We start from the raw sequence: 22,537 nt of genomic DNA on the forward strand, positions 1-22,537 counted from the left end.
TTTTGGATTCCTCTAACAGTATTCTAACTTGGACTTCTATGGAAGACAAGAATTTGGAACTTTTTCATGCCCCCACCATCACTGCACACACACACACACACGCACACACACAAACGCACAAACCTTTCTCTTCCTGCTCCCCACTCCTAATTCCTACCAATATAGTTATAATTATAAATTAGGTTAGATCAATATTCCTGTGTTACATTACTAACATTATTTTAAGCACTATTCACAGTTAACCCACCTTATATTATGATTGTTTTTGTTTCCATAATTCTTTGTGTTTGTTTTTCTTATTATTCCATAGATTTTTCTGATTTCTGCCCAATTTCCTCCCCAGTTTTTATAAATCTCTTCTCAGTATATTCAGTCACTGGCATTCTATTTCATTTTCTTGAAGAAGTCATTCCAGGATTTTTTGACCCACTTCTATCTTGACAGATAGTCTCCAGCTGTGATGCAAATCTGAAATCTTGAGATCTTCCTTTATCACTGTAGTAGGGATTCCCTTTATCTCTATCATGTGCTATCTCTATCATGTGCCTCTATTTCCTCAAACACACATTTCTCTATTTCTTGGTTTTCTTATTCATTTTGGTACAAGACATACAACCTTGGTTTCTTGAAAAAGATGTGTGGAATGCAAATTTTTCTGACCTTCCACGTCTGAAAGGACATTTATTCTACCTTCCTATTTATTGGCCATTTACACAGGAATAAACAACTAATTTAGAAGTTACTTTCACTTAAAATTTTAATGTCATTGATGCAATCTTAAGAAGCTCAGTACCTCCCTGATTCTTGATATTTTTTATGAAAACTGGTTACTTTTCCTCAATTTTAGAAGCTTTTAAGATTTTATATTTGTTTCCATTATTTTGAACATTGACAATATTGTATCTTGATATGTGTCTGATTCAAGAAACTCAAGTCGTTCAGTTCTGGAAAACATTTCTTAAATTATACAAATGATTATTTCATCCCCACTCCACTTTCTGTTGTCTTTCTGGAATTTTTATCATTCAGATGCTGAAATCTTGAATTTCCTCTATTTTGCTGTATTTTCTCTTCTATGTTTCATTCTTTTACTCTACTGTCTGGGAGATAATTTCAACTTTTTCTTCCAGGACTTCTATTGATTTTTTTCTTTTTTCTATCATTGCTAATGTTCAAGGGTATATTTTGTTCTCTTATAAATTTTTTTTCTGAAGTTTCTTCTCTTGAATTGTCTCTTTCCTTCAAATTATTTCTGTTTGTTCACGTTGTATATTTTACATTAGAGGTTCTCTTTAAATGTCTCAGCATACTCGCTCTTGCATTAACATTTAGGAGTGGGGTTCTAAAAAGCTGACTAACATCCGCATGTGAGGGCTTAGTGTTTGCCAACTGTGGGCTTCATTGTATAATGTCCCATTTCAATGGGGGAACTCTTAGTGGTAATACCAATAGGTCTTTTGTCATGTGCTGATTTGGTTAGCCAGAAAAGAATCTTCCAATATTCCTGAAAGATATAATCCTAGTTTTCAACATTCTCTGAGCTGAGAGGAGGAAGTAGGCTAATGATATCAACATTCATTAGGTGAAATTTCCACTCTCTTGCCTTCTTTTCAGTATGGGAATCTCCCTTAAATGTGCATAAAGTCTCCTAAATCAGAGACTCTGTTTTACTTTCTTTAATGAATAAATGTCTAGTCTTTTACTGGGTGATAATGGAGGCAGTCATCTGGCTGCATGGAGAGGTAGAGGTGATCTGAAGATCTAACTACTTCTTAAAGAGACTTTTCAGCATTCCATTTGTTCTGTCTTCACCTTTAGGGCTTCTTTCAAAGATATTTGGTGCCACAGAATTCTGGCTTTATGAGAGATAACACTGCGTAAATGATTATTTTCTTGGTTTCCACAGTTCTATTGTAATGTCAGACACTATGAGTATGCCACATCAAATACTGCTCATTTATCTACTTTCTAGCTTTCAAAATTTTGTGGTTGTTTGTGACTCTATGTTTTTTTGTTTTTTGGTCCTTGTGAATTAATGCCATTTTTTGAATCTCTGCAGGAATAAATAAAGACAAGTTGCCTACATTAAATTTGCCATTTTTAACCAGAGTCCTTTGCTTTATTTCTAGGATGATGCCAAGGAGCACACTAAGTCAGCAGGAACCTGGACCCTGGCAAAGAAAGCTCCAGGTCTTAAGTAATTCTATTCTACTCTGAATAGATGGTGCATGAAGCCTAAAACTCCATCAATAGACTCTCTCTTTATTGTAGAGATTATACTGATTCATTTCATCCAATGAACATTTATTGGGCATTTAGACTGAGAGACACAGTGAACACACATAAAATGAGATATAGGCCTTCCCCTACAATTCCTCAGTATAACTAGAGAGAGAACTGAGATTTGTACTGCTATTAGCTGTCGTCAGCCAATGTCAGTGCTAAATTCTTTATACACCTTCCCTCATGTCACCCTTACTACCACCCTTTAAATCACACAACTTTGTCTCATATATAAAAATCCCAAAGCTGGGAGGGCTTAATTGGTTGTTACGAGGTCAAAATAGCTGCTGGCAGAGCAAGATTCATACTTAGGTGTCTATGAATCCAAAAGTGATTTATTTAATCACTACACTGTATGCAGATTGGGTGGTATGTGCTATCACACAGTTTTGCACAGGGTACATTCAGGATTATTTAAGTGACAGGACTCCAAGTCAAACTTGCCTAGATAAACCAGCCTACACCAGAAAAGTGCATGAAACTGGTAAGTCAAGGAAATAAATGGCTTCTTATTTGACTGGATAGGGCTGATCATTCATGGGAGTGTGTCTCTCTTCCCACTTTTTGTACTGCTTGATTCTATTTGGTTTTAATCTCAGATGAGCTCTTCCATTGTAGTGAAAATAGGACTACCAGAATCTCTAGATTTAATCTTACCAGTTCAGTAACTCCAGGAAGAAAAGAAAATTGTTAAAAATAGTTTTGGTGGAAAAGATTATAGTCAACTGACTGTTTCTGTCTAATCACTGTCATCAGAGTTTAGCATGTACAGATTAGACAGGATTATGTCTTATGAGGTGGGCAAGTTGGTCCATCAAAATCACTTAAAATATGTTTCCTGTATCTGACAAGGTCTAATCAGAAAAAGAAATGGCATACTATGTGCTTCCTACAGAGGATATTTGCAACAGAGAATTGGTTCTACAGATATTGCAAGGAGGAAAGAGCAAAAAGTTGTCTCATAAAAATATAAGGACTAATAAAATAGCTACCACTCTCAGGACTGGTGGAACAAATAAAAAGAGGAAGAACCATACCCAGATTCTAGAATCTCAGAGGAGAAGCTCTATAGGATTCATGCTTAGATTAATGGAGGTTTTTGTGGTGCCCCACAGCTGGTGCTTGGACCTCTGAAGTACAGGCTCCACCCAGAGGCTGCAGGGTCCAACATGGAGGGAGACCAACAAAAAGTCCTGATAACTGCTTGAACCACTCAAGGGGCACAGCCCAGGTAATGAAGTGAGGGAGGATGCTACAGCTGATAAGGGAGTGTTGTCCACCTACTGACTACACATCTAAGGGGGCTGCCACAAGTTACGCACATTTTCATGTGCTTTTGGCCTTTAGCACACTCTCCTTTGGGATTGTCTTTCAAATCATTTGACCATTTAAGAAATGGTCTTTTTATTATTGAGATATCTTTTAATTTTTAAGTTATTCTATATTCTGTATATGATATCTTTATCAAATATATGTACTGAAAATACTCTTCAACTCTGTGACTTGTCTACGAATTTTTTTTGATAAATACATGTTCTAAATTTAATAAAGTTTATTTTACGTTTTTCTTCTTTGGGCTTTAGTGCTTTCCAGAATATGTCTAAGAAATCTGTGCCTGCACCAACATATTTTCCGATGTTTTCTTCTAGAAGACTCATATTTGTGTATATGGTTTTCATCCATTTAAAATTAATTTTTGTATGTACTGTGAAGTAGAGATAAAATTTAATTGCTTTCTCATAAATAGTTAATATTCCCAGCATCAATTCCTTAAAAGACTTTCCTTTTCCTATGGAATTACTTTGTTGCTTGGTTAAAAAACGAGTGACTATTAAGTGAGGATTTGTTTCTGAATCTTCTATTCTGTACCATGATTTGTCTAGTTTTATAACAAAACCAATCTGTCTTGATTATCAGAGCTTTATACTAAGTTTTAAAATCAGTTATGTAAGTCCTGTGTCATTTAGGATTCCCCAAGAAGCAGCTGCCAAGAAATGATTAGACTTGTAATTAGACTTGTAATATTTATTGTGGAAAATATCTGTGAAGGATAAAATAGGAGGGAGTAGAAGCCAGTTATAAAGGTCTCCAGACCCGGATGAAAGTCTGACACCTAAGAAAGGAGAGAGAGAAGGGAGGATTGGGTAGGAAAATCACAGACCACAATGCAGTTCTAAAAAGTCTTAGTAAGAAGGATAAGATTCTCTAAAGAAAGATTGCATATCAGAAGAGAGCCATGTTACATAGAAATTGGAAAGCTCCTGTATGACCCACCATGCTAATCCATTGGGTGGGGACGTCTCAGAGTAAGCATGGACTCTGTCTGAACACTATGGTGGATCCAAAAGAGTATCAGCCATAGACTTTTATCAGTGATGCTCCCCATAGCTGATTCTCCTGAAAGGGAGCTGAGGAGCAGGTCTATGGCTGCCACAGTCCTTCCCCCAAAACAAATTGTAGCTCAAAGTTTTTTCTGATTTATTTATTATTGTTGTTATTTATTATTATATTTTATTAATTGTTATTTATACAAATATTATTGCTGTTGTTATTCAAACAAGATAACACAATTCAACAAGCAATTCTTGTCTCCCAAATATATCTGATGTTCTAAATATACAAATGGGAAAAGCATTGGAGAAATAAGGAAATTATAGAAACCAGCATCTGCTTTACATATGTTTATTATCTTATTGGTGAGACAAGGTGCTATAGTCAAATCTTGAAATCCCAACTCCCAAAGTTGTTGATAATAGGAGGTGGACCCTGTAGGAGGTATTGAAGTCATGAGGATGGAACCCTCATGAATGGGATTATCGCCTTACAAAGGAGACTCCATAGAGATCACTGACTCGTTCCAACATGTGAGGCTATAATGAGAAGTGTGTGACCCAGAAAAGGACCTTCACCCATTCATGCTGACACCTTGATCTTGGACTTCCAGCCTCCAGAAATAAATCTCTGTTTTTTGTAAGCCATCAATTCTGGTACTTGGTTATACTTACAAATACTATACTTTAAGCTATATACACAATTTGTAATGAAGACATTTCACTGAATCCTGTTGCCTGTATCAGTAATAACATTGATAAGAATGAGAATGCTTCTATAGTATTTGGCACTGTGCGTAGGTGAACAGGCTGTAATGATAACTTTCTGTGACTTATGAATCTCATCATATTTGTCCAGATTAGGAATAACCCAGGGTACAGAAGGAGTATGAAAAAATTGGTCAGTATATTTATTCCTTTTATAAACATGTTACTAATTATTTAATAAACTGGTAAGAAGTACAAGAGATACACAGGCAAAAAATGAGACAAGATCAGCTATAAGGGAAATTATGAGAAGTCTATTAAACCACACATAACACAATCTGTAGAAGCGACATAGTTATGGAAAATTCTCATCTTGAAAAACACTAATGAAAATTGAATTCGAAAATCGAATGTCTCTACATTAGTCCTCCTTCTAGTCAGAATGTGTTTCTCCTCTGGATTTTAATCAGGGATCCCTTCAGTGCAACCTTGACATCCCTGTTCCTAAAACTGTAGATCAAGGGATTGAGCATGGGCCCCACATTAGTATAGAAAACAGAAGAAACTTTTCCCTGCTCCATGGATCCAGGAGAAGAATACTTAAGATACATGAATGCTGCTGATCCAAAAAAGAGAGAAAGAGCAATGATGTGGGAGCTACAGGTACTGAAGGCTTTTGATCTTCCTTGAGTGGATTTGATATGAAGAATGCTAGTGATGATAAAGACATAAGAAATTAGGATGGTAAAACTGGGTACTGTGATATTAATACCCACAACAATGAGAACTACTATCTCATTGACATAGGTGCTGGTGCAAGAGAGTTGGAGGAGTGGGAGGATGTCACACAAGTAATGGTTGATGATATTAACATTGCAGAAAGTTAGTCTAAGCATGCACCCTGTGTGGGCAATGGCTCCAGCAAATCCCATTAAATATGCAGCAAAAGTTAGCACAAAACACACCTGATGGGACATGGTGACCTTGTACATCAATGGATTACAAATGGCCACGTAGCGATCATAAGCCATTGAGGTCAACATATAGCATTCAGAGATGACAAAAAAGAGAAAGAAGAAGAGCTGAGTCATGCACCCGACATAGGAGATGATATTCTTCTTTGATACAAAGTTCATCAGCATCTTGGGAGTGAAAACAGAAGAGTAACAGAGATCAATGAAAGATAGGTTGAAGAGGAAATAGTACATGGGGTTGTGGAGGTGAGAATTTAGACTAATAAGAGTGATCAAGCCAAGGTTGCCCACCATGGTGACAATGTAGATCGTTAGAAACAAGAAAAGGAGGGGCTTCTGGAGCTCTGAACAGTCTGTTAATCCAGCAAGAATAAATTCCGTCACTAATGAGTCATTTCTAGCCAGCATTCTTAACTTTGGAAATCTGTGAGAACAGAAGAAAATTCCATTAATAGAGAATCCAGCTTTGTTCTCACAAACTTTCATTTATGAGAAGGGGACTCAAACTGGCAGAAATAGCTCCTTTGCCTTATGGGGTCTGAATGCACTGCCACACACACCCTTCAACATTTAAATCACTCTATCTTTTATTGCATGAGCTGCATGAGACAAACAACTCCTCCTGTCTTTGCTAGAAGATAGAAGGATGGAGTGGCTGAGGAACAAACCTACCTGATGATGAGTTTCAGTAGTGGGAATGTATCCCCCATCTCTCCCTCCCATTCATCTGATCCTTCACTTCCTAGTTCCTTGTCATGTTTCCGTTACCCTACTAGAAACCTCAGTTCCCTTGTGATGACCATCAAGAAAGAGGATTCCCCTAGGGCAGAGACCATACTGATATTTTGCCTTTTAGAAGGGTGTCCCTAATAGTCTATAGGGTTTTCAGATACCCTACTGCAAGATTCCATGAAGTCAATAATTGATAGCAGGTATTGAGGAGAACCTTGGTAGGCGATGATTTATAATTAACCATACACTGCAGTGTTTCTACACATTCTCCTCCTCTGTTCCATTCTTGATGTACAGAGAATGAATAAAGGAAGGTGGATGTGCTTTCCCAGGTGTTGTAGGACGGCAAGAAACAGAAACATAATTATTTTGGGTGCTGATTGAATTAGTTAAATTTATGAAAATGTATCAAGCTGTACACCTATATAAATTCTTCTATCTGTATAATGTATTTCACTGAAAAACTTTTTCTTAAGAAAGAGACAAATATCACCTTCCTCTAATGTTGCTATATTCTGGATGTGTTGGTTGGTACTGCTATAGCTGTCTCGCTACCAGACTGAGGCTGACACCAGCACAGAGAGGTATGCTGAGAATAATGCAGGCATTAGAGTCAGAGCTCCATATTTTTGAGTTTCTTGTTGTTCAATATAAATACTTTTCCTCATTTTTCAGCAACAGAGAGCAGTGAGAGAAAAACAGAAATTTGATCAACTCACTCTTTTTCCATTGAGAGAACTCAGCGCTGACCTTTTACCTGTGTTTCACCTCCACTGTCCTGGAAGAAGAACTGGCTTTTGCAATGTCAAAGCTGAGGCGATGTAGTCACAGAATCTTCTTCTTTTATTAGCAAAAGAGTCAAAGCATAGATCTCACAGTCTGAATATTTCAGGAGTCATTCTGAGTTGTAGATCAACTTATAGTTATAAATTTATTAAGAGAGTATGAAGGGAAACCACAGACTTGACACCTGAGCCCCCATGTCATAGAGACATAGTATTTGCTTAAGGCTTATAATTCTTTTGGACCTGATTAGAAATCCAGTCATAGATCTCCCCTAGGACCATAATGATAAGATCTGCAGGGAAGAAATTGATGTCTCTGTCTACACTCTAATCGTGACAGTAAATATTGATTTCCCATCAGGGATTATATATCCCCCAGGGCATAGGAGAAAGTATCCTCTGCTGTTCCCTATAAAGATGCAAATTCTTAATGCTATTGAAAATTTCACTAATTATAATTCTAGGTAACATATTAGTTTTAAGGATTTATGTTCATACAGATTTATGAACATTTTAGTAAAGTTTATTTATTATGCCCCTTTTTAATATTTGAGCCCCCTTAAACAATCAGTGTTTATGCAGATTTTGTAAAAATAAACAAAAGGATTTTTTTAATTGATTTCAGAGATTATTGTTTAAAAAAAGGTATTTAATACAGATCTTCCTTGACTTATGATGGGATTTGTGTCCTGATAAACCCATTGTAAGTTGAAAATATAAGTAAAAAATGCGCCTAACCTATCAAACATCATAGCTTAGCCTAACCTACTATAAAACTGCTCAGAACACTTGCCTTAGCCTACAGTTGGGCAAAATCATCTAACATAAAGCTATGTTGTAATAAAGTATTGAGTATCTCGTATTACTTATTGAATACTGTGTGAAAGTGAAAAACAGAATGATTGTATGGGTACAGAAATGTGTAAGTTGTTTACCCTCATGATTGCGTGGCTGACTGGGAGCTGTGGCTCGCTGTCACCGCCCAACATCACAAGAGAGTATCATACTGCATATTGCTGGCCCAGAAAAAAATCAAAATTCAAAATTTAAAGTGTGCTTTCTACTGAGTGTATATCACATTCAAACCATTGCAGAGTTGAAAAATCGTTAAGTCGAACCATCATAAGTCAGGAACTGTCTGTATAAGAATGATCCATTATTTCATCAAAATTTAATTAACTTGGGTTGTTCTGACTCAATATGTCTTTGCTTTTAATAGCTTAAAATCAAATCTATAAGAAAAATCACTATTAATAAGCTTCCACTTTAAGAAAATATGACTTTAGAATTCCCAGATATGTATAAACTTATGACCACGCTTGTGAGAAGGAATCTATTTCTTTTTATTTTGAAATTAGTATAGATTCACAGGAAGTCTCAAAAAAATATGTAGAGTCCCTTGAACTCCACCCAGCTTCCTACCATGGTGACATCTTCAACAACTGTAGTACAATAACAAAACCAGAAAATTGACATTAGTGTAATAATGTTAATAGGATACAGGACCACAGAAGTTATTCAGTTTTCAACAGTTTTACATACACTCTGTGTTGTGTGCATCTGTGTGTGTGTGTAGATCAATGTGATTTGATAACCTGTACAGATTTATGTAACTACCATCACAATCATGATACAGAACTGTTCCACTACCATAACGGACTCCCTTATACCACTCCTTTGTAGTTACACTCATCCCCCCCCCCACCTTCATCTCCGTCTTCTGGCAACCACAAATATGTTCTCCATCTCTATAGTTGGGTCATTTGGAAAACAACAAATGAAACTATACAATATAAAACCTCTGAAATTGGCTTTTTTTGCTAAGCTTGAAGCCCTTAAGTCCATCCCAGTTGTTGCATGTATCAATGGTCCATTCCTTTTATTGCTGAGTTGTAGTCCATTTTTTACAACCCACTTTTATTCAACTTTCCATAGTAATTTAAAAATTACTAGGTTGTTGTTTAATACAAAACTAAACTTGTTTTATTTATGGAAATGTTTCAGGGGCAGAGGCTAGAAGATCACAGTTGAAACTGGTTCTTTTCACAATTTTCTCTTTTTAAAATCAATTTTATTGTGGTATAATTTGGATACGATAAAATACATCCATTTTAAAAGTACCATTCAGTGACTTTCAAAAAATAATACAGCCATGTAACTACCACCATAATCAAGATCTAGAGCATTTCCATCACCCCCAAAATTCTGTCATACCCCTCTGCAAACCATTCCCTGTCCTTTCTTAACCATGAAGGGATGTTGAAATTTGTCAAATGCTTTTTCTGCATCTGTTGAGATGATAATATGATTTTTATCTTTCACGCTATTAATTTGGTGTATCATATTTATTGATTGGTGTATGTTGAACCATTCTTGCATCCCATGGATAAATCTCACTGATTAGGGTGTATGATCCTTTTAATGTGCTGTTGAATTCAATTTGCTAGAATTTTCTTGAGAAATTTTGCATCTATATTCATCAAAGATATTGGTCTGTGGTGTCCTTATCTGGCATTGATGTGGGGGTAATTCTGGCCTTAAAAAATGAGTTTGAGAGTGTTCTCTCTCTTCAATTTTGGAAGAATTTGAGAAGATTTGGCATTAATTATTCTTTAAATGTTTGGTAGAATTCACCAGTGAAACCATCTGGTCCTGGGCTTTTCTGTGTTGGAAAGATTGTGATTATTGATTCAATCTTCTTACTTCTTGGTCTGTTCAGATTTTCTATTTCTTCATGATTCAAACTTGGTAGGTTGTATGTTTCTAGGAATTTATCCATTTCTTCTAAGTTATCCAATTTGTTTGTTTCTGGTAGTCTCTTATGATCTTTTATATTACTGTGGTATCAAGTTGTAATGGTTCCTCTTCGTCATTATATCATCATCCGGATATCATTACCTTCTTTTTCTCTTGTTGCAGCTGTTTAATTAAAGTCTATTTTGTCTAAGTATAGTTACCCCTGTTGTTTTTTGGTTTCCACTTGAACAGAATGTCTTTTTCCATCACCTCACTCTCAGTCTATGTGTGTTCTTAAAGCTAGTCTCTTGCAGGCAGTATATAGTTGGGTCTTGTCCTTGTTTTTTGTTGTTGCTTTTATTTTAATCCATTCAGCCACTCTATGCCTTTTGATTGGAGAATTTAAATCATCTACATTTAAAGTAATTATTGAGGGCCAGCCCCGTGGCTTGGCGGTTGAGTGCGCGGCGCGCTCCGCTGCTGGCGGCCCGGGTTTGGATCTCAGGTGTGCACCGAGGCACCGCTTCTACGGCCACGCTGAGGCCGCGTCCCACACACAGCAACTAGAAGGACGTGCAACTATGGCATACAACTATCTACTGGGGCTTTGGGCGGGGGGGGAGGAGGAGGATTGGCAATAGATGTTGGCTCAGAGCTGTACTTCCTCAGCAAAAAGAGGAGGATTAGCATGGATGTTAGCTCAGGGTTGATCTTCCTCAAAAAAAAAAAAAAGAAAAAGTAATTATTGATAAGTGAGGACTTATTAATGCCATCTTAATTATTTAATAGCTGTTTTGTAGTTCCCTTGCTCCTTCCTTCCTCTTTTGCTGTCTTCCTTTGTGACTTGATGATTTTTGTAAGGATGTGCTTTGATTCCCTTCTCTTCATCTTTTTGTATCTACTGTAAGCTTTTCTTTGTGGTTACCAGAAGATTTATATAAAATATCTTATAGACATAGCAATGATAACAATTAATGTGATAACAATTTAACTTCTATCACGTATAAAAACTCTACCCTTAATATCCAAAATATATAGAGAACTCATTCAACTCAACAACAAAAAAACAATCAAACTGATTAAAAAATGGTCAGGGGATCTCAACTGACATTTTTTCCAAAGATATACAAATGCCCAACAGGCAATGAAAAGATGTTCAACATCACTAATTAGTAGAGAAATGGAAATCAAAACCACAATGAAATATTACCTCATGCCCATTGTAATGGCTATTATTAAAAAGACAAGAAATAACAAGCATTGGAGAGGATGTGGAGAAAAGATAACTCTCATACACTGCTGGTGGGAATGTAAATTGGTGCAGCCACTATGGAAAACAGTATGGAGAGTCCTCAAAAACTTAAAAGTAGAACTACCATATGATCCAGCTATTCTACTTCTGTATATTTACCCAAAGAACATTAAAACACTAATTTGAAAAGATATACATGCCCCTCTGTTCGTTGCAGCATTATATACAAAAGCTAAGACTTGGAAACCACCTAAGTGCCCATTGACAGATGAATGGATACACACACACACACACACACACACACACACACACACAGGAATACTACCCTGGCATAAAAAAGTTGGGATCTTGCCACTTATGACAACATGGATGGACTTTGAGGGTATTATGCTAAGCGAAATAAGTCAGACCAAGAAAGACAAATACCATATGATCTCACTCATATGTGGAAGATAAAACAACAACAAAAACATAGATACAGAGAACAGATTGGTGGTTACCAGAGGGGAAGGGGGATGTGCAGAGGGCAAAAGGGGTAAAGAGGGACATTTGTACAGTGACAGATGGAAACTAGACTTTTGGTGGTGAACACAATGTAGTCTATACAGAAGCCAAAATATAGTGATGTACACCTGAAATTTATATAATGTTATAAACCAATGTTACCTCAATAAAGAAACAAAACCTCTACCCTTTTACTCTCTCCCCACAATTTATGTTTTTGATGTCAAAATTTACCTCTTTGTATATTATGTATCCATTAAGAAATGATTGTAGCTATAGTTATTTTTAGTCCTTTTGTTCTTTAACCTTTACTAGAGTTAGGTCGTTAACACACCACCATATTACAGTATTAGAGTATTCTGAATTTGACTATATATTTATATTTAGCAATGTGTTGTATATTTTCTTACATTTTCATGTTACTAATTAGCATCCTTTTGTTTTAGTTTAAAGAACTCCTTTCAGCATCTCCTGTAAAGCAGGTCTACTGCTAATGAATTCCCTCAGAATTTGTTTGTTTGGGACAGTCTTTATCTTGCATTCATTTCTGCAAGACAATCTGGTTGGGTAAAGTATTCTTGTTTGGAAGGGTGTTTTTTTCTTTCAGCACTTTGAGTCTATCATCCCACTCTCTCCTGGGTTGTACGGTTTCTCCTGAGAAATGTGCTGATAGCCTAATGGGGGTTCCCTAGTATGTGAGGATTGTTTTTCTTCTGGCTGCTTTTAAAATTCTCTCTTTGTCTTTGATTTTAGACAGCATAATTATAATGTGTCTTGAAGAAGACAGTTTTGGGTTGAAATATTAGGATGACCTATTAACTTTGTGAAGTTGGATATCCAAATCTCTCCCAGATGTGAGAAGCTCTCAGCTCTTATTCCTTTAAATAAGCTTTCTGCCCCTTTCACCATCCTTCTCCTTCTGAGACTCCAAAAATGTCTACAATAGTTCTCTTAATGGTATCCCCTAGTTCACGTGGGCTTTCTTCACTCTCTTCATTTTTTCTTTGTTCTCCACTGACTGCATAATTTCAAATGTCCTGTCTTCTACTTCTTCTGCTTGATCCAGTCTGCTCCTGATGCTCTCTGTTGCATTTTTCATTTCATTCATTGTATTCTTCAGCTCCAGAATTTCTGTTTGATTCTTTTTTATGATTTCTATCTCTCTGTTAAACTTCTCATTTTCTTTGTGTATTGTTTTCATTGAATTGTCTTTTTGCTTTTTCTTGTAGCTCACTGAGCTTCCTTAAAACACTATTTTGAATTCTTTATCAGGCAAATTGCAGATCTCCATTTATTGGGATCTGTTTCTAGAAAATTATTGTGTTTCTTTGGTGGTGTCATGTTACATTGATTTTTCATATTCCTTGAAGACTTTGTTGCTATCTTCATATGTGAAGAAGCAGTCAGCTCCTCTACTCTTTCTGACTTGCTTCAGCAGAGTATTATGTTCTGTTGGCCCTACTAGTGATTCTGAGGCTTTCTCAGACCTTTTTCTTTGGTTACACCTGCTCCACACTTCTTGTTTCATCTTATGGCGGAGTTCTTATGCTTGCTTGCCTGTTTGCAATCCAGCAAACCAGTCAGTTGCTGATAGCCTCGTTTTTGCTTTACCTAGGGTGGTGCTGAATGCTCACATTTACGGTTTCCCCTAGGCCTGCAGTCAGGCCACCTTTCTTTTTTTTTTTTTAAAGATTTTATTTATTTATTTATTTATTTTCCCCCCAAAGCCCCAGTAGATAGTTGTATGTCATAGGTGCACATCCTTCTAGTTGCTGTATGTGGGACGCGGCCTCAGCACGGCCGGAGAAGCAGTGTGCCAGTGCACACCCAGGATCCGAACCCGGGCTGCCAGCAGCGGAGTGCGCGCACTTAACCGCTAAGCCACGGGGCCGGCCCGAGTCAGGCCACCTTTCTGCATGTGCTCACTAGCCATCTGCAAAGGCTTGCTCTCACTGAAAGAACACACAGGGAGTCATGCATGGGATGGGTGTGTGTGGGGATGAGGTGCACAGAGCATGGGGGTGCCCATGGGCCAGTTGGGGGCATCCCAAGTGGCTCAAGAGCAAGCTTCCTGATAGAGTCCATGACAGAGTTAGTAGGACCCCCATCCCTTTGACACCCTCCAAGAGCCTTATCTGCTACTCTCTCAGACACTCCCCATGCCTTAGTCACACAGTATACCTTAGCAATCTGGTTGAGATGAGAGAGAAGTGGGTCTCTTTGGCAGTGTCCCACACAGCTGCAGAAACTAGACATTCACTCACATGTTCCCACTTTCCCCAATGGGAAAAAAATCATGGACCAAGAAGATATCTCTTGGCACAGAGGTGTGCCTCCTTCGGGGAGGCATGGCATGGGTAAAGTAAAACTGTTCCTCTTACCATTTTTTTTTTTTGGTGAGGAAGATCAGCCCTGTGCTAACATCTGCCAATCCTCCTCCTTTTTTGCTAAGGAAGACTGGCCCTGGGCTAACATCCGTGCCAATCTTCCTCCACTTTATATGGGATGCCGCCACAGCATGGCTTGACAAGCAGTGTGTTGGTACACGCCCGAGATCTGAACCGGCAAACCCCAGGCCACTGCAGTGGAGCACGCGCACTTAACCACTTGCACTGCTGGGCCAGCCCCATCTTACCCTTTTTAATGCATCCAATCTTGGATTTTTTCCCTCCAACAATGTGCTGGAAGTTCTCCACTGGACTCCTGGACTTCCACAAAGACTCTCTCATCTGTGGGTCAATATTGGTTTTCTTTGCAGGGAGGACAGTACAAAACTCTTATTCTACCATGATGATGACATCATTCATCTTCGAACGTTTTTCAGCCAACCTGAGTCAAGGCTCTCATTCTTCCTCCACTAAGAATAAAAACTGGAACACCCAGAATTTTAGTTGGTCTTATAATCAGTCAAAGACAAAGGGAACATAGGGTGTGTCCCATCATTACTCTTTGTGAAAGTTCACAACACTATCATTAATTGTGTGTGTGTGTGTGTGTGCATTGTGTTTTATTGTTAACACCAAAATGTGCAGAATCACATTTTACGAGATATCTTATTTAGCAAGATGTGGGAGGATGCAGACCGGAGGCTCTGAGAGCCCTGGCTGGGCTCCCAACCCCTGGCCTCTGGATGGGCAGAATGTTTCACTTCCTGTGAGGGCTCTCCCTTAGCAACAGGCCTGGAACAGTCTGCTCAGAACAGCGACACACCAGGCCACATGAAAACAAACTCGTCAGCAAGTACGTCAAGGCCAAGAAATACTCCAGCTCATTTGGCTTCCCAGTGATCTCTTCCACCTGAACAAAAGTCCCTACTGTCACCTCTACCTGGGTGGTGGCTTTGATAACCAGAGAGTGAGCTGTCAGGCAGCAAAAGTGTCCCCCAATCCCCACAAACCTCCTTTCCCCAGCTGCTTAGAGTCAGAACTGCTGCCTTCACTCAGCGGCTTGTTTCTTAAATTCTTTCCCTCTTGGGATTTCTCATACTCCAAAAAAAATTTTTTGAATAAATAGCAAAAACACTAATTTCACAATGCTAGCACCTCCAGTGGGGGACTTGCTAAACATTTGGTGCCAAAATGTGTTATTCCAAATCAAAGTTATTCTCTGAAAGTGAAAAAGATATGAGAAAGGTAAGAGGGGAAACTTGGACAGACTTTGCAGGTTGGTGACAAAGAGGAAAGGATCCAAGAACAGGGTGGAGTTGCAGGGCAGGGCAAAGAACACTCCCATCTCAGGAGGTGACAGGACCCCTTGGAGCAGTGGGCTGGGACTCAGGCACCACCACACCTCATCTCCTGCCCTCACCTGTTCAAGAAAAAGCACTCCACATCCAGCCTCTTTCCAGGCATGTCTGGGGATGGCACTTGTGAAGGAGTCTGCCCCGACCCTTCATGAGGCTGGGGCCACACACCATCATCCAGATCGGGCTTTAATGTGCCAAAAGGCTAGTGCTCTCACTCCTACCAGGTGCTGGTCAGAGCCTTGCTGCAGGAGCAGGCCAGGTCAGCTCCAGTTCACACCCACAGGGCAGCCCCTCAGGGGTCCTCTGAGCCCTCCCGCCTTGCCAGCTGCCAGCCCCACTGTGTTTCTGGAGAAAGGTGTCCGTTGGGTCTGGTTCCACCTCTCCATCACAAACTGCCTGCAACCAGCTCTGCCTCCCCTTAGCATAAGTCAGACCAAGAAAGACAATTACTGTAGACTTCACTCACGTGTTGAAGATAAACAAACAAACACATAAATAAGAACAGATTGGTGGTTACCAGAGAGGAAGGGGGTGGAGGGAGGGTGAAAGTTTACCCCTTTCCGATGGAAACTAGAGTTTTGATGGTGAACCTGATGCAGTCGATATATAAGTCAAAATATAATGACGTACACCTGAAATTTACATAATGTTATAAACCAATGTAACCCCAATTTAAAAAGAAAAAAGGATATACACAGGAAAAAAAAAAAGGCTGGGGCACCAAGAAAGGTGCAGGGAGGCAGGAGAGAGGCAGGGAGGAGATGGGAATCCCAGCAGGGCAGGAAGTGAGCCCCCAGCGACCTGAGATGGAGGTGAAAGAGAACGGGCCCTGGGAAGGTGGGAGGCCCTGAGAGAGAGGATGGGGCTGCCAGGAGACAGCAAAGCGGCAGCAGAGTGAAGAAGCAGCATAGCAGGAGGCCGTGAGCAGAGGGGAACTCTGAGAACACAGAAGACCTGAGACGTGAGGCCCTGGAGAGAATGGGGCACTCAGGCATGAAGAGATGGATCCTTGAGGTGAAAGAAGGCCCAGAGGGGATCTGAAGCCTAAAGAGTTGGTGGAAGCAGATGCGTAAGAAGGGGAAACCTGAGGGCCCAGAGATGAGGTGCTGAGAAGAGGCGGGTGCTGAGGAAGTAAGGCATGGGGCAGTGATAGGCTGGAGCTCCAAAGGCAGAGAGGCGGGGCACCCATGGGAGAGTCCCAAGTGGAGTCGAGCTTGGCTGTGCTCAGCCGAGTTTCATGAGGACCAGGCGCTCTGCCTCTCGGTGGCAGTGGTGCGGTAACCCTGCCTGGGCTGGTGGGCCAGGAGACTCCTTGCTTTTGAATGTACCCAGGATCTTGGGCACGAACTTGCCCACCTTGCCCTGTCAGGTGTCTTCCTCTGAGGGACCCTCCCCTGCCCCCGGCTGCCTGCCGTCTCCTATTTGCAGAAGCCCTAGAAGCGGATGTAGACTTCTCCTTGGGCGGTAGCCTTCTCCTTGCGCATGCTCGCCATGCGGCGCAATAGCCCGTCGTGGTCCTCCGCGCTGGCTGGCGGTGTGCGGCTCAGCCAGCCGTGCGTCGTCAGGGTGTCTGAGCGGCACATGGCTGAACTTTTGTCCTTGTCAGAATGGCTTTTATGTCCTTCCGCAAGTTGGAGCTATACAAGGCATTGGCGGTGGCCGGGCCATGCGCGCCTTTGAGCCCTGCTCATCTCCTGTGGCAGCCTCCGTGCTGTCACTCCGACTCAGCGACGCCCGCCGGGGTTCTCAGGCTGCCTGTTCTCCTGCAGCGCCGGGAACCCACCCTCATCCTCTGCTCGCTGCTGACCTTTGGGACTCAGCAGCTGCTGGAGGCGCAGGGAGCATTCGCGCAGGACCCTCATGGCGCCGCCAGACGCCTCATCTGCCGGTCGGCCAGGTCTTCGGATACTCCTCTGAGAAGGGAAGGGTGAGTCTGTCCCTGCGCCCCGGCACAGGGGGCGCCGGGCTGCCCCTGCGTCCAGCACGGCAGGCACCCAGCTGCTCCCGCGCTCCGGGTAGGCTGAGGGGGAGCTCCACTTCTGCGCAATAAATCCTGCTGCCGGGCCGCCTCTCCGAGTGGGAAACCCAGGCGTGGGACTTCCCTTCCGCTCGGGGTTGGCTGAGGTGGGGCTCCCTTTTGGCTCCGAGTGCGGCGCCCGGGGCGGAGAGGACCCGGAGGCGGCCAGTAGGTGCCGGTGCCGCCCCGGCCCTGCGTGCGGAGCAGCTGAGCGGCCGAGCGCTTGGCGGCTCTGGCTGGGGCTTGGCCTCCTGGTGCAGCCGCTGTACTGAGTCCTGCAGGTCGAGCAGGCAGTTCTCGGGGCTGCGGGGCTCGCTCCCCACAACATCGTCATTATTAACCATAAACAAACCAGCCAGGAAAAGGCATTTGAGTATAACAAAATTTCTGTTATCTACAATTTATTATTATTCAGTCAATCCCAGTATACATGTAATAGAGTTTCAGAGTTGCAAACGTATATCTGGATGAGAAACAAATTTAGCAACTAGAGTACAATGTTTATATACAGTTCTTTTTATCTTTAACCTTACAGTATCTGGTCAAATAAGTAAATAAATGGTAGATAATGGAGCCATGTTTTCCATTGTCACATAAATAAGTCACAAATAACGTAAAAGAGGAAGGCTAGAATGAACCCTATGGTACTGGATTACAGTCTGATATAACAGCTTTATCTCGTTTTTCTATTAAATATATACTAAGATAGATGGGTACAGAAATAATTGTGGATAGATAGATAGAGACACCCACAAGGGTTTGAATACATACACAAATTTCCTACCTCTCTCCACTGAGGGGGCCTAGAAGCAGTGAGACCCTAGGAGCAATGAACACATCCAGCACCCAAATCTTGGTTTCTGAATAACATTGTCTGATAATAGGAACTACGGCTCCTTGGAGAAATGATGTATTTTAGGGCTGGACCGGGAAGGAAAATTACAAAATGATCTTGAAGCATCTTATAGTGTCAGAAAATAAAGAATTGATTTACAAAAATAAGATGGAGTCGTGGTCAGAGGTTATAGAACCCAACCTGAGAGCTCTTGAGGACCAAAGCTGGACCTTTTACAGCAAAACAATAATGGTACTATTGGATTATAACCCAGAGAATAAAGTAAATATCCATGAGTCCATATTGTTATATGTATTAGGGAGAGAAAGGACAAATCTTCCTTGAGAAGAATTTTAAAAATACATGTCTAGATAATTCCCCCCCAAGAAATATAGCTTAATTTCTTTCTCCTGAAGTTAGTGACTTGATTCTAAAGAATTGAGTATGGGAAAGGAAAAACAGTAAATTTACGTTGGAAAAACCTGATAGACACCACCTTAACCAGTTGACCAGGGTTAACATCACCATTGATGTCATGTTGATATCATGTAGACCCTGATATGATGCCATGGTAAAGACACTTCACGTTATTCTTCTAGTCTAATCATAAGAAAGCATCAAATAAAGCCATAAAAGGGCGTTCTATGTTATATCTGACCTATACTCTTCAAAATTGTTATAATCATTAAAAAAAAGACAAGGACTAAGAAATGGTCGCAGATCAGAGGAGACTAAGGAGACAATATCAACTAAATGCAATGCGGCTTCTTAAGTTGGATCCAGGAACAGAAAAATGGCACTAATAGAAAAACTGGTGAAGTTTTCCAAATAAAGTCAGTATTTTCATTAACAGTGTTGTACTGAAGTTAATTTCTTAGTCTTGAGAAATGTACCATGGATATGTAAGAAATTTATCTTAGGGGGAACCAGGGTGAAGAGTATATACAGGAATCCTCTGCAGTGTTGTTACCAGACCAAGTAGGCTCGCCTCCAGGTGAGTTAAATAAGACTCTGCACCAGTGTAAGTTGTCTCACAAAGTAAAGAGTATTTGCAGCAAATAGGAGGCCGTAAGGAGGCATTTCCAGTCATGGTGTCCCCGAACAAAGGGAAGCGGGGAAATTTTATTTCGCTTGGGGAATGAATATTCAAAAGGGAGAGGTGGGTAGTCCCTTGCACAGGCTCAGTTGGAGAACATGCTTCCACATAATGAGGCCTAAGCTCCTCCTGGAGAGATCTTTGCATTAAAACTAAGGCAAAGGTCATGAGCATAGCTCTTGTGGTGAGGCTTGGTCAGTTTCAGGATGGCTGGTGGTTACATCTCCCTTGAGTTTCTCACTTGGTCAGTTGTAGGATGGTTGGTGATTACATCTCCTTAACATACAAAAGGAAAAGAAACAACTTGGAAAAACAGTTAATTGCTTCCAAACCCACTTTGATGAGGCTCCTAGTCTGTGACAGTATCTTTGCAAGTTTTATCTAAATCTAAAATTATTTTTAAATTAAAAGTTTCTTTTAAAAAGCACAAATCCCTCATCCCCCTAAAAATGTTAATATTTGATTTTATGTAAATAAACCTCTGTCCAGATTGAAAATATAAGTTCTTCCTTTCTATAAATATGAAAGCACAGTTGCACACACACTTTTCTTTTGTGGAGATGGACAAGGGCCCACATCATACTTATGGGGAATTCTCTTTGTGTCATCCTAGTGAGATGCAGTGCCCAGCCTCCCACTACAGAAGCCACAAGGGAGAGCAGCTCCCTCCCCACGTTCCCTGGCAAACAGGACAGACATGCTGACTTAGACTCAGGCAATCCCATACTCCTATCTGAGATTTTAATCTGGAGCAAATGATGCCAACACAATAGGACGTTTGTGTAGCTGCAGCTGTGTCCAGGGGCTGTGTCAGTGGTGATGAATAGGGTGGGGACCCTGCAGCATCAGGGCAGCCTGGTGGCTAGACTGTTCCTCTGAAATACATCCTGCTTTGGGCCCCTGGAGTTGCCTTTTTTCTGCCTGTTTACTAACTCTGGTCTTACAACCTCACACCAAGTCTCTGAATCCCCAATATTCTTTGTTAACTCCTTTTCTGTTTAAAAGAGCTAGAGCCACTTTTTTTCCAGTTTTATTGAGGTATAAGTGACATAGTATTTGAGTCATTTCTATTGTTTGTCCACATAAATCCTCATACAATGTTTTCCTAACATATATAAGCCAAAGTATAAATTATAGAAAAATTGAGAACATAGTACAGAGCGTTTCCATATACCCAAACTCAGTTTCCACATTAATAACATCTTATGGTGCATTTGCTACAATGAATAAACCAATATCGTTATGTTATCATTAACTAAAGTCAACACTTTATTCAGATTTTCTTTGTGTTTACTTAATGACCTTCTTCATTTCCAGGATTTCATTGAGGTTACCACACTACATTTAGTTCTCACATCTCTTTAGACTCCTCTTGACTGTGTCAGTTTCTTCTTCATTTTGATGGAGCAATAATCTGTTAATTTCCTTAGGGTGCATGAAATGGAAATTTTATAGAGATTGCACGTCTGAAGTTGCTTTTATTTTACATTCCTATTTCATTGGCAGTTTGGTAAGGTATACAATTCTAGTTTTAAAGTTACTTTTTCTCAGAATTTTGAAGGCATTGAACCCTGTGTTTATTTGGATTGCATTGAATTTATAGATCAGTTTTAGGGAAATGGACCTGTTAAGAACATTGACTCTTCCAGTCCATCAATGTAGTGTATCTCTCATTTATTCATATATTCTTTTCTTTCTCAGAGCAAGGTTTTGAAGTTTTCAGTTTAGAGGTTTGTACACCTTTCCTTAAATTTATTCTTAATTATTTTAGTTTGGGATGCTATTGTAAATGATATTTTTATTAATTTCACTTTCCAAATTTTTATTACTAGTATATGGAAACAAAATTGATTTATGTTAACTGAACTTGTATCCTGAGACCTTGCTAAATTCACTTATTCTAGTATTTTTGCTTTGTGAGGTTTCTTTTAGGATTTTCTGTATTAACAATCATATTTTCTATGAATAGTACTTATTTATCTTCTTTTTCAATTTGCTCGCAATTTATTTCATTTTTTTGTCTTATTTCAATAGCTAGCCTCTTCTGCCAAATATAGAGAAGAGAGGACAACAATCTTAGCTTATTCCTAGTGTTATGTGGAAACATTCAGTCTTTACCCTTAACCATGATGTTAGATGTAGATCTTTTATAAATGCTCTTTGCTGAGTTGAGAAAGCTCTCTTCTGTTCCTGTTTTTCTGAAATTTTTATGATAAATGAATGTTTAACTTTGTCAAATGCTTTTTCAGCATCTACTTGGCGGATCATATTATTTTCTCCTTTATTCTGTTAATGTTGTGAATTACATTGAAAGATTTTCAAAGGTGAAACCAGCTTTGATTTCCTATGATGAACCCCACTTGGTCATAATGCATTATCCTTTTTATAGAACACTATATTAGATTAGCTAATATATTGTAAATAATGTTTGCACTTATGTTTATGAGGGATATTGGTGTATTTTTTGTCTTGTAATTCTTTGTTTCATTTGGGTATCAGAGATATGCTGGCCTCATAAAATGTGTTGGAAAATGTTTTCT

General features: G+C 39.8%; 2 protein-coding genes across 2 annotated transcripts in view; one reads left to right on the forward strand and one right to left on the reverse strand.

Annotated features, from left to right (window-relative positions):
- Window positions 1–5,758: 5,758 nt before the first annotated feature.
- Window positions 5,759–6,718, reverse strand: LOC101394171 (olfactory receptor 8B3). The gene has a single exon (XM_014793669.2). The coding sequence runs from the start codon at window positions 6,701–6,703 to the stop codon at window positions 5,759–5,761; it is 945 nt and encodes a 314-aa protein (XP_014649155.2). The 5' UTR covers window positions 6,704–6,718.
- Window positions 6,719–16,163: 9,445 nt separating this feature from the next.
- LOC147916718 (uncharacterized) overlaps window positions 16,164–22,537 on the forward strand; it is a 75,468-nt gene continuing 69,094 nt past the window's right edge. The window contains exons 1-2 of the mRNA XM_087434091.1: window positions 16,164–16,415; window positions 17,518–17,976. Of these exons, the coding sequence (XP_087290217.1) occupies window positions 16,164–16,415; window positions 17,518–17,976 (711 nt within the window). The remainder of the gene's footprint in view (window positions 16,416–17,517; window positions 17,977–22,537) is intronic.

This window comes from Ceratotherium simum, chromosome 7, assembly GCF_057802395.1.
Source record: "Ceratotherium simum simum isolate JZ-2026a chromosome 7, ASM5780239v1, whole genome shotgun sequence".
Lineage (NCBI taxonomy): Eukaryota > Metazoa > Chordata > Mammalia > Perissodactyla > Rhinocerotidae > Ceratotherium > Ceratotherium simum.